General features: G+C 53.5%; 1 protein-coding gene across 3 annotated transcripts in view; it reads right to left on the reverse strand.

Moving 5' to 3' along the window:
- The window catches only part of CLMN (calmin), a 115,605-nt gene that overhangs the window by 9,785 nt on the left and 93,013 nt on the right, over positions 1-12,807 (reverse strand). Inside the window, exons 9-14 of one of the 3 annotated variants that reach the window (XM_087856208.1) lie at positions 9,980-11,650; positions 6,472-6,668; positions 2,416-2,476; positions 1,717-1,787; positions 1,232-1,328; positions 97-99 (exon numbers count right to left, since the gene is read on the reverse strand). In XM_087856208.1, the coding sequence (XP_087712334.1) occupies positions 97-99; positions 1,232-1,328; positions 1,717-1,787; positions 2,416-2,476; positions 6,472-6,668; positions 9,980-11,650 (2,100 nt within the window). Of the gene's footprint in view, positions 1-96; positions 100-1,231; positions 1,329-1,715; positions 1,844-2,415; positions 2,477-6,471; positions 6,669-9,979; positions 11,651-12,807 lie in introns of those variants that run through there. The other 2 variants (XM_045815798.2, XM_045815800.2) reach the window with 2 other exon arrangements.

Here is a 12,807-nt window from a genome sequence, read left to right on the forward strand (position 1 = left end):
AACCGTAGGAGGGAAAAGCAGTCAGCCCATTCTGCAGATGGGCATACTGAGACCCACGGGGTACGGTGGCTTGCTCAAGGCCATACAATGACTAACCCCCTCTGTCCAGGACACCTTCCTTTATGCCACAGTGTCCTTAATGCAGAACTGGACGCTGATGGCACTCTGCCATCTGTCACTAACAGAGGGGAGGTGGTAAGTCATCTAAAGGAACAGAGTTCCCTGATTCCAGATCATTGAAAAACAGCTCTCGGAGACAAAGGCTTGCCCTGCCCCCACCACCAAGCTTTTGTTTTTGGCTTTGGAACAGAACCTTGAAGAGAACGACTAGATTTGACTTTGGCCAGACTTAGCTTCCTTCTTTTGTGTGACAGAAGGTGGTGTCTAAGTGACGTTTCGCTTCGGCTCGGTGGAGGCCCAGAAGGGTGCGGTGGGGAGCAACCACAGCTCCCGATTCCCACCAAGGAAAGGGTTGGGGCCATCACCTGATTGGAAAGGGGTTGGGGGCCTCTGCTCAAAGCCCAGAGCGTAAACTTCTCGGGGTCATCTGGGGCGTGCGGTGGGGATTACGAGCAGTGAAAACCGCCTCATCCCAGAATGGTCTCCTGATGCAGACAGAGGCGAGGTCAACAGGGGATTAAACGTCTGCCTTTGGGTCTCAAGACTGATTCACGCATGACAACAGATAGAATTTTTCTTTCTCAAAACTTTTCAAAAAAACCTTACACTCTATTTATTACAAACATAATAAATGCTCAAAACCATGGAAAGCACGACTGCATTTCTCAACCTTCTAGGTTAAACTGTCAAAGTCTCTATCTCATAAAAGTGAAAAGCGTTACTTCCCTAGGGAGTCCGTCACGCCTGGTGGACAACGTGAATTAATATTTCCATTCTATGGCAGGGGAGGAAAATAGGTCTTGCCTCTTTCTTAAAAGCCAGAAGGGTGGGTTTCTAAGGATCACACTCACGGGTGTTGGGCGATATTCTGAGAGGCTTTTCCACTCCCATAATCTAAGTCCTTCCAAGCCAACTGAAATCCGTGGCAAATATTTAAAAAAAAAACAAACCAAAATCAAGACAAGTGATTCGGGAACTTGAACAGGGATGGGGCATCTCAGGAATGTCAGCTGGTGAGATGTCTCGGGGCTCCTGTGTTCTGCATGGGCAGTTGTGTAACGATTCAGCAATATCAGACTAGGCCATCTAGTTCTCGAACAGCAAGAAATACTTTCATAGACATCCTGGCATGTTTGCACTCCCTCTTCATGTCTGCTCTGATGCCATAAAACTGTAAAATCAGCTCAGTGAGCTTCTGAGTATTGTACCTGCAGGGGCGACACAGAAGGAACACGTGGTCAGGGGCCACTGCTTGGGGGGGGGGACCACACCCAGCCCCGCATCTCTCCTGCCTGGCTCTACCCCCAAGGCGTAAAGGCAGCTGCAGGCTCATGACCTGGATCCGGCTTTAAACGGAAGCGTTTTCTGAACCACGCCCCGCCCACCGGTGTCCATCAATTTCCACTCTCCCTCCTGCTTATACTCAGTCCCCATGCATATGATCTGAAGCAGGTCACTCCTTGCATGATCGCAGATGGTCGCCAGGGCCATCAACCAAGGAGAGCTGGAGAACAGCGACCCCCACCAGATAGGCTGCATAATTAAAAAAGAAAAAAAAATGTAAGCCCCACAAAACTTGGGAGGAAAGCCACTGACCTGGTTAACGTCCGGTTTCTTCTGTCATCCAGATCTGCTGCGTTCCTCAATTGAACATAGCTAAAATGATCCTACAGTGAAATTTATAAACAAAACCCCCGCAACCCAATTAGTAAAGATGAAATCTCTGAAACAGAAAATAAAATGATTTTAAACATACAAAGCCAAGCATGCCGCGCTTTTCTCAACATTGCAAACATTTAGTTCCCAAATCAAATTGCTAACTAATATTCTACAGTATTCTACCCTCTCCCCCAACCCCCGCCTAGTGCACCAGAGAGGTGCCACCGCCCCCCCCCCCCAACTGGGCTGCTGACCACGGTGCTTTGGGTCCCAACACACCCAGCGCTAAGTAGTTGCTAATGTCAAGGGCTGCACTGCTATCTTTGAGGGCGGTCCTTCTGGGTGCGTGCGCCAGGGTGAGGTTGGGGGTGTTGGGTGCACTTTTTTTTTTTTTTTTTACGGCAAAGACAGGCCTTTGGGCTTTACGATCATCACTTTATTTACAACCCCAGCTGCCCAGATTGCACATCCAATTGGACTACGCTTAACGACAAGGTTTCAATTTGCTTGTCTTCTATCCAAAAGTATATTGGTTGTACATCAGTAATTTCAAAGCCCAGGGCTGAGGAGGAGGAAGGGCGGAAATGAATTGATTAGTAGGGGCCATGCAGGAGAAGAAGAAATTCACGTACTAACCGATTCCAAAGACCTGTTAGTATGTCGTCGAATGTAAATGCTGGAGTCACTGTGACTAGTCCTGAAAAACAAACACACGTTTCGAATGGGTTGCCACCGAGAGCTCTTCGTGGCTCAGCCGTACGGTCAGCCCCACCCAGAGTCCCCCACATGTGGATCTAGGCAAGCTATGTTTTCAGACCCGGCAACGGAAGGAGAAGTTTTATCCAGTATGCCCCGTTGGGTTGGGGTGTGCTTACAAATAGTGGGATGGGTCTTAGAGACACACTGTGGCCTCATCTACAAGAAAAAAAAAAAGGTGAGAAAGAATTTTAAATAGAAAGCAGACCACATATTTTTCAAAGTCCCAGGGTTTCAGGGAAGGAAGGGAGGTCCTTCTCCAAGCATCCCAAGATCTGGGAATTGCGGGAGGTCCTCTGCATGTTACTATCAGATCTGGGCTGAGACCAGCTATCTGGACTCCCTTTCTAGTGCTCCTTTCTGTGCACGATGCTGCTGTCTGACTGTCTAGCTCTCGGGTGTGGCACCTCTTTTCCTTTCATGCACGAGGTTAATTTTCTGACCACATCTTTGAGGCTGAGGGGGAACGAATCTCTGATCATCTCCTACAGCTGGTTTGTGCAGAGCTGAGGCAAAAGATCCCCAGCCAGGAGCCTGGGCTCCAGATTAACTCGCCACATTAGCCACGTAGTTTAGGTCTCTGATCAGTTTTCCTCATCTGTAAAATGGGTCCTCATTCCTACCCCAGCTACTTCATGGAGCTGCGGTGCTGGTGGTAAGAACAGTATTCTCCAGGTCCCAGGGGCCCCGTCTTGCCGCTCAACAGGAGAACTAGGTGTTGGGCGTCAGAGATAGTCATCTCCGTTTCCTTAAGGCAAAGCTACCATGTGGCACCTGGGGACCCAAGAAAAAGGCATCCGACCCATGAGTGTATTCCCAGGGAATTCAGCCTCGGTCTTCCTGCCCGCTGCCCTCCCGAAACCCCACCAACCTCTTCCCCTGCCTTGGGCACATTTCCGGCTCATAGGTATTGAGTACCTACTACGTGCCAGGCGCTGGGTGCTTGACCTCAGTCCAAAGCCGGTGCTAGTTTCCCCAGCAGGTATCACAGCACAGAAACGAAACAAAATGCACCACAAAGGAAAAAAAGCCTCAGGTGTGTGGGACCCAGCACTGTCCCAATTCCTGGGAGTATGTGGAGACACAGGTAACCCCCACCTGCTTATAGTATTTTCTAGTAAAAAGCACATCTGCATCAGGAAGGGCACCTGTTCTTCTCCCTCCCTCTTTTCAGTATACTTTCTTGTAGGTGGTTTTGTGTTCTAGAACCATCCATAGGAGACGTATCCAGGTTTCCCTCCTGGACTTCATTCTTTCAGCAGGCATTACCAAGAGCCTGATGTGTGCAGGCCCGGGGCTCGGCGCTGAGGGTCCAGCTCCTCCGGAGCCCACCCACCACAGCCTGAGAGAGCAATTCATTCATTGATTCAGCCCCTCAAAGAGTTTTTATTAAAGGCCGGCAGCACGGCGGGCATGGTGCTAAACGCCAGGCTGAGTGCGGGCCCTCCCTGCCCCCAGAGATCTACCTCACCATCTCGGGTGACAGCAGATGATAAATACAGCCTTACGCAAATGATCAGAGAAATGACTGTTTTGAGAAATGCTGTGAACAAAAAGAGTAGGACCGTGAGAACATATAAAGGGGGATTAAAAATAGCCCAGAGAAATCTAAGAGGGCTGCCTGGAGGAAGTGGTAGTGCAGCTGAAACCCAGGGAAGCAAGACAGGGAACAGGCAGGGGAGAGAGGGTCATCAAAGGCAAAGGAACTTGGGGGGCATTGAAGGATCTCAACGAGGGCCAAGGGGCTTGGCAGGCTAGGGAGGAGGGCAGAGGTGACCAAGAGTGGACACGGATGAGCCTGCAGAGACAGGCCGTGAGGGGTCCTGCAGGCTCTGGAACAATGGGCCTTTCTGCCTAGACCAATGGGAAGCTCCAGGGGTGACCGAGTCAAGGTACGGCCAGGAAAACAGGCTACGTCTGGCGGGGAGGTGCCCGGGGCTCAGTCCCCTTCAATAGCTTTGGGCCAGGCAGTGACTTTTCTAAACTCACTTTCTCGGTCATCAAAGGGGGCGTGGCACCTGCTAAGTGCTGGGAGCAGGGGAGGTGACGTGGCGCAGGGGAGGGGCTCCAGGGGTCCCCACTCACTCCTCCGAGGAGCACACCTCTGTACCACCTGCTTCACAGTTGGCCCCCGCTGACCGCAGCTAACATGCTGCACGATATTTCCAGCTTTGCCCGGGGGGGACGGGGATGCCGCAGGAGGGGGGACGCTGCCTGCTCTACGCACACCCGTGTGCAGATCAAGTCGGACCTTTGCCGGGACAAGTCAACCGGGCCTCCTTCCCACACACGCCGCGCTGACGTTCCCTTGTCAACATCTACCAGCTGTGGCTATCTTCATTGGGACGGGTTCTGTGGGCACGGCTGGATGCAGCTGGCATCCGAGACGCTCGATCCCCCCACACCCCCCTGCTTCTCCCCGACCCCCTCCCATCCGGCCAACGTGTCCTGAGGGGCCTGCTGTGTCTCAGGCTGTCTCTTCTACCCCGGATGCCTTCTCTCCCGCTCCCAACTCCAAACCCCACTATCCCTCCGTGCTGAGCTCACACGACATCGCACGCCTTCCCTCCCGCTTGCCCGAGCCCCTGGGGGCCGGGGCCGTGCCCGCGTCGCCGCAGCGGCTGACCTCTTCCCGGAGTGAGTGGTCAGGGAGCACTGGCAGCCGACATGCTTAGTTGTCCCTAAGTGACCACAGGCCCCTCCCTGAGCTTGGGGGGAGGAGACGCGAGCCTGGATGTCGGCTGGACGGTCACGACCAGGTCTCTGCAGGGAGAGGGGCTCCGGGAGTCATGGGCAAAGTGGGCGGCAGTGTTCTGTCATGCCTTGCCCCTCACCTGGGCCCCCCTCTAGTCTCCTTTAGTCCCCTGTAGCGCAGGCGCAGAGCAGAGCGGAGGGCAGATGAAAGCTGGGTATCCTGCACTGGCTTCTCCCCACTCGCTCCCCAAATGCCGATCTCGACAATTTCCCTTTGGCAGCCAGTGTGGCTCACCCACCACAGGCAAGGAGGGGTCATGGGGAGAACGTGGGCCATGAAGTCTGACGGGTCTGAGTCCGAGACCCCAGCTCTGCCGTCCCCTGGGCTGGGAGGTGCCCCCGGAGCCCACCGTGGTGATGCGTAGTCCCTCCTCCCTGCCTTGGGCGCTGCTGCAAGAACCAACGAGGGAACATACGGGAAACGCTCAAACGCATCAGGGCAGCTTCAACAGTGACCGTTGTGGCCATGAGCGACAATGGGGAGAATCCAGGATCTGCCATTCAGCAGCTAAATGTCCTCCCTGGGACAAATCGACTCACCTGGTGCCCTTGGGAGTGACAGAGCCCACGTGCACTAGAAGCTTCCTGGACATCAGTTAGAGCCCGTGATCCTCCCCGCTTCCTCCTCCCCTGAGATAAATCAACCATCCTTGCTCCCTTGGACCCCAGCTCCTGGGTGAAGCCGCATTATTAATGTCCGGCTTCCGTGGATGGCGATGACAGGTCCCCTCGGTGCATACGTAGCACATTCCTTCAAATTCGGTGAGCTGCTCGTAAATAGCTCGGCGTGCTCTCTACCCGGTGGCTATCGGGGGCTGGGGCGGCCGCAGAGCCTCTGGGTCTGTAACATTCCACCCCCCACCCCTACCCTGCTTCCGCCATCCCGCTGCCCATGGCCGGTTTCCACCCAAAGGTACTCAGAGTGGGGAGAAGGCAGGCCTCATGTCCTCCTAGCTCTGCTGCGTGCGAGCGGGTCTGGGCAGGGCGGGGGAGCCTGGGTGGGAAGGTTGAGGATGAATGACCAATTGGCCTGATGACTTTTGTACGAACCTGTGTTTCCCTTGCTGTCCGGTCCCACCCCTCTGTGTCCCCCCAGTCCTCAAATCAGAAACCAAGAATGGAATGAGTTCAGGCAGTATTCTCTAGCTCGGGCCCTAGGGTAAGAAGATAGTAACAAAATACCTGGAGAGGACTTTGTGGTCACCAGTGTCATCTTCTAGGTCGTCTGAGGATCGGACGGTGCCGGGTGCTATAAATATTGAACTTTCTACGTGGTCCACATGCTTCCTTTTCTCCTTTTTTTTACTGCTGATTGATTCTCCCATTACCCTTTCTTCTAAAGAGTTTGCTAAGTTTTCCGAGTTTCCGAGTTCCTGGGACTTAAGGACAAGACAACCGAACACAAGTCAGCATTTCAAGTTGCGAGGCCCCGCGCGTGACGCCCCCCCCGCAGCGCCCCACTCCACCTGAAGTCCAGGAAGCTAGGGCGTCCCCTCCAGTTCTGCCCCTCCCGGGGAGTCCTTCCGGCACGGCCTGCCGTGGAAGACAAGCCCACCCGCACTCGGGCTCCCTGGGCAGACTGCAAAGGCCACAGACTGTAAAAACAGCATGGGTTTCAGAGTCACTAAGCTCTGCTTTCAAATCCTGGCTTAGTTACCTTACCCAACTGACTTTATCTCTCCAACCCTTAGTCTCCTTGTCCATCAAATGGGTATAATAATTATCTAGTCTTTTCTCACTACACCACAGTGTTTCCCGTAAAGGATGCCCCGTATAGTGGGCCAAGGCGGGGCTCTTCACACAACCACCATCCGCTTAAACACAGGAGTGAATCCTGGAAGCCAGGTGGGCCAACAGGTGCAAAGGGGGCCCCTGAGCTGGGAGAGGTCCACACAGAGGCAAACATAGAGCTGGTGGGATGACAGCTTCATTGTGCCTTTGGTGGCTCACAGTGCAACATGTCTAGCATTTATTTGACGAGGAAGATTCTTTGACCACTGTCCACACCGGACACTCTGAAGCCCATCGGCAATGCTCCCGAGTGAAATTAAGACACTGAGAAGCAGGGGCACCTGGGGGGCTCAGTTGGTGAAGCGTCTGCCTTTGGCTCAGGTCACGATCATGGGCTCCCTGCTCAGTGGGGTGTCTGCTTCTCCCTCTCCCTCTCCCCTCTGCTTGCGCGCATGTGCGCGCGCTCCCTCTCTCTCAAATAAATAAATAAAATCTTAAAAAAAAAAAAAAAGCAGCCGAGAAGCATGGGGATTGTCAGAGCCACTGCCCAAGGGTCCCTTCAGGGGCTGAGGAGCCTGCTCAACAGGATTGGAGGGGCCGGTCCCCTGCACCCCAGGAGAACAAAGGTCCTTGCAGGAATTAAAAACGCTCCTAGCACTCTGAAATGCCAGTCTCTCCCCTGCCATCCATGGGCCAATGCTACCTTTTCCGAAAGGTGAAATGAGAAGAGGACTTTTTTTTTTAAAGACTAGAAGAAGAAACTTTCCATTTTCTAGTCCTGTTGGAAGACTTTCCTTTTAATTTCGTTTCTTTTTTTTTTTAAGGAGGGCCAGGTATCCGAGAAATGCTCCCGTGTCGTCTTGTCTGCCGGGAGGCAAGACTCCCACACCTCACCTGTCATCCTGGGCCACAAGCCAGCCCCTCTGCTCCCCACAGGACTACCAGGGCTCCATGTGGGAGCCAATGACCGGGTGTGCTTGGGAGTGGTGGCTGCCTGCTCATTGGATGGGCGAGGGCCAGAGGGGGCAGGTCAGAGCCCCGAGATGCAAATGGTGGCATGCTTTACCCAGGAATAGAGGCTCTCTGCAAGGGCTCATGCTTAGCTCGGCGTAGGCTAGATTCAAATCTACATCTCCCGTGCCATTCCCAGCCCAGCACTTGTCCAGCTATACCCCAGATCACCTGTCCACATGCTGGGCACACGCACTCACACCACCTGCTTCTGGCAAATGACTTTTCTCTTTCTAAAGCAGAGGACAATAAAGTGACATGCCCGCATGTCTGTAGGCTGCCTTCAGTCAGCCCCAGGCAGAGGAAGCGAGCTGCTATCAAGCCATTTTTCTTTCTTAGTCTTTCTTCTTGCCAGACCTCAGTCCCCTTTCTTTTGTCCTAAAAGATCTTCTGTCCCTTAACAGTCCCAAGAATTGCTATAGTTGTTGTCATGGTTCCCCAACCTGGGGACCCCAGAGACCTGATCTCACTGAGGGCCAGATCTACCCCGCTGGATCTTGGGGTCCCCTGCTGGGAGAGCCTGCTTGGCTGGGCTGGCTTCCAACAAGTGAGCAGACGGCAGGTGGGGGGGGTGGGGGCCTGGGACCGGGTTCCTCTTTCTGGGGGCGAAAGGGGCAGATGGCAGGTGGGTCCTGGCACCTGCAGAACTATCCCACTCTCTTCTTCATCCAAAGATGGACGTAGCATTGGTCCTGCTACGCCTGTTTCTAGGCTGTCACTGTCTGAGAATTCTGCTCCATCCAGCATGTTCTCTGGGATTGGCGAACCCATAAGACCAAGCCACCACTTCTGGCCTATCTAAATCCTACATGTCTTTGAAGGCTATGGAGAGTGTCCCTTTCTCTTGCACCCTTCAGGTGCAAGGATTTCTCATTCCCCTGAGCACCTTTCAGCCCCTCCCTCAGCCTTGACTCTCCCCTGCCGTGAACCAGAGCATCGCCTTTATCTTGGTGTTTTAATTTACCCTACGAGTTCGCCTTACACCCCCAAGCCACCATGCCATGCAGCCACCTTTGATTCTTGCACCGTAAGCCATGCCAGGCTCCCCTCCAGAGTCACCAGAGTCATACACGAAGGCTCACTCCTCTGCTGGGAGACAAAATCACCACCCACCACGCCAGGCTGGCAGGAGAGTGGAGAGCTGTCACATGTCACCGGCTATCGAGGAGAAAGCAACTGTTTTGCCTGGGGAGAAGCTGGGAAGGCTCCTGGGAGGAGGTGTCATTGGCACTGCGCTTTCAAGGGGCATCAGTGCTTGCCAAGTGAAGCGTGAGGGGAGCAGAGCAGAGTGTGGAGTGCCTGGCAGCCAGGGGGGAGGCCGGCCTGGCTGGAGGGGAGGGAAGGAAGAGGACGGAGAGGAGCAGCAGCTCAGGGGCCCCTGCACCCTCTCACCGCCCACTCCGGTGGCTCCTCGAGCTGCTGGGCCAGGCAAATGGGAACACCAAGTACGGGCTGAGCATGTGCCCAGCTGCCAGAACTCGGAAGTGCGTGTCCCCCACTTCTAAGCACAGGGGCCAGATAATTGTACCAACAGGCAACCTTCAAAAATCCAGGCCAGAGTCAAATGTGAGCTCACCGGGTGTCCTCAGGCTGCTGCAGGAGGCGGGGCTAAGACTCACCAAGCGGCACTAGATGTGGCCACGAGTAGCAGTGACAACGATTACGGCTACTACTACCTGGGGCCCTCAAGCATGACCTCATTCCATCTTCTTGGCCCCCTCATGGGGAGGGCTAGGGCTGCGGGGAGGCCACGGAGGCACCCGAGGTACAAAATTTCAGGAGTGCCGAGGGGTGCCAGCTCTGTCCTTGCCCGAGTCCCCAGGCGAGTGCCTCCTTAAATTCTGGCCTGGGCTGCCTGCGAGGGCAGCTTCTGTTTCCCTATTTTATGGAGGGAGAAGAGCAGAGTCCCTGTGCAGGGCCCAGGGTTCCCGAACCCACAATCAAGTACCTGCTGGCTCTCCACAGGGGAACTGTCTTTGGCCTCCCCTCGCTGGCGGTCCTCTGGTGGGGACGGGTCGGTGGGCTCTGAGGCTGGTCTGGCGTCCTCCACACCCCTGTCAGGATATGGTGCCACGGGGATGCTGGCCTTGGGGACGTCCTCGGCCAGCCCTGAGAAGCTGCAGCTGCTCCGAGAGGCCTCGGCCTCCTCGGCCTCGTCGGCCTCCTTGGCCTCATCCCTGGCCCCCACGTCACACAGATAGCTCTCCGGCTCCTCGAGATCCAGGTCTTCGTTTTTCAAATCCTCTGCGCCCTCCGCGTAAGCCTCCAAAACCGCGGCCAGGGGCACCTCGTAGTGCGGGTAGTAGAACAGGTCGTGGGGAATGACGGAGACCTTGGACAGCGGCGGGGAGGGCTTGAAGTCCAGGCCCTCCTCACTGCGACTGGGCAGGGTCTCCAGGCTGACGCTGCTGCTCGGCGGCGGCTCAGAGGGCAGCTCCCCCTGCGGCCCTGCAGCCTCCCCCTCGTCCCTGCCCCGACGGCGGTGCGTGGACTTGCGTTTGGGCTTCTCGTACACCTCTGGCTTCTTATCTGCTGGCGCCTCCCTTGGGGCCAGAGAATAGCCTTGGTCTTCTTGCCTGGGGTCCCTGTGAGGTTCAAGCTTATCGGGCCTCTCTGGGGACTCATCCGAATCTTTCCTCTGGTGCGCAGACTTACTTCTCCTCTTCCCCAGTTTCTCAGCCTGGTCCTCCAAAACCTCATCCTCCACTGGTTTTTTCTCATGAGGCGAAGGAACCCCCTTGAAAGCCTGGCTGGTCGAGGCAAAATCTATTAGGTCGCTGCTAAATTTAGAGGCTTTTAAAGGAATGCCTTCAAAATAGTCTTCCTTACCCATAGCTTCTACGGTCAGCAGCTTGACCTTGATCTCCAAGGAATCAGCCATAACAGTGCCGTCCCCAAGGGGTGAAAGGGGACGACTCTCCTCCCCCGGGCTGGCCTCACCCTCCGGCTCCCCATTCCAGGAGGGAGAACTCTGGGTAGTCTGTGAATGACTGATCTTACCATCCACCAAAGAGATGTCCCCTGGGGACTCATCAGAGGCTGCTTCCGAAATCTTTGGGGCCTCCTGTTTCGGCTTTTCCTCAGCAGTCTCAACTGCCAGGATGTACCCATCCTGCTTCAGCAATGAGTCCTTTGTCCCTCTCGGGCTCCCTTCAAAGCGAAGGTCTTGACTGTAGAAAGGGTCCTTACTGCAGGACGCGTCCTTGTAGGTGTCAGCCTCAAAGTGCACAGTTTTCTTGACTGGCAAAGAGTTGGACCTCCGGCTGTCCTTTCTGGATGACAAAATGGAAGATTCTGGAGATGGGTCATTGGTGCTGCTGACCTTACCTGGGACCCCCTGGAGGGTCTGGTCGACGATCTGGTGCATGAACTCGGCGGAGCCGTCTGACAGTGCACTGCTGGACACACCACTGAGGAAGCATTCCTTCCCGCTCTCGGGCTTGTCACAGACAAAGACTTTGGAGGGCGGTGGTTGGCTGGCTTCATGGTTAATGGTATAGGCTCGCTCCCCGTTTTCAGTCAGAAGGAAGACTGTGCTCTCCTGTTCAGAAGGAGTTTCTTTGATGCGGACAAAGGTGGATTCAATAGGGGCTTCTTTGTCGGAATCCACGAAATCCTCCTGCAACATAAAATCAGAGGAGTGTTGACGTACGATGTATATTTCCCGCTCATAAAACAAAAACCAATGTGGAAAAAGCCACTTCAGAACTAATGCGAAGTGTTCTAATTAAAAGATGCAGATGGTTGTTCCTGCTGAAATGTGAAGACACCAGATACGTTAAAAATAATGTGTATTAAAAGCTATGGGTGCAAAGAAATCTCAATGAACTGAACTCTAGAGAAGGACGAGCCCTTCCTAAGTGAGTGTCAGCTACTTCGGACTGGCGGGCCATTGCCTAGGATGAGTGTGGATAGGAGAGCAAACCTACCCAGGCTAAGGAAAGATTAGCAGAATCTTTATTGACTGTATAGGCCAGTGCGAGAGATTAAATATGGGAGGGCCCCAAATGCAAAACCAGTTCTCTTCATATACTAATTCTCACATGCAGGGACTTTGGCTAAGTAAGCAGCAGCTGAGGGCAGGGCTGAAGAGCAGAGAGCAATCTTGGTGGTATTGCAAAGCTAGGCTCCCAGTGTATTGGTGGAGAGAGTTGACTGACCTCATCCTAAAATCATTTGAAACCAGGTGGTGACATTAAATAAAACCGCACCGTAGCCATTATTGACTCCTGAGAAGGTCAAAACAGTCAGCTTCTCAATCAGGTCCTTGTTTGGGAAAAGGCTACATTCTCTGGGGTAAAAATGTTGGCTATCTCAATCTCTACTCTTCTTTCATATACCAGGTCTGGCATAAAACAAAACATTTTAACATATACCAGGTCTGGCATAAAACAAAACATTTTAAGACACAGAGAAGCAGGAAAATGAGACCCATAATCAAGAGAAACAACAATCATTAGAAGTAGACTCAAATATGATACAGGGTTAGAACTAGCAAATAAAAGACTCCAAAAGTAACCAAGACTACAAGAAATACAAACGTAGCTCTCCAGGCCGAAGGGAAATGACCACAGATGGAAGCCCAGATCTGAAGGAGGGAATGAAAAGTACCCCCAAATGATAAATATATGGTCAATATAAAAGACTATTCAAATACTTTTCTTAAAAAGTCTATTGACCATTTAAAGTAATAATAATAACAAAGCACTGGGGGTTAAAACACATATAGAAGTAAAGTAAATGACAATCACAGCACAAAGGAACAGAGAAGCGCAT

This window comes from Ursus americanus, chromosome 26, assembly GCF_024610735.1.
Source record: "Ursus americanus isolate L20-20 chromosome 26, mUrsAme1.1.p, whole genome shotgun sequence".
Taxonomy (NCBI): Eukaryota; Metazoa; Chordata; class Mammalia; order Carnivora; family Ursidae; genus Ursus; species Ursus americanus.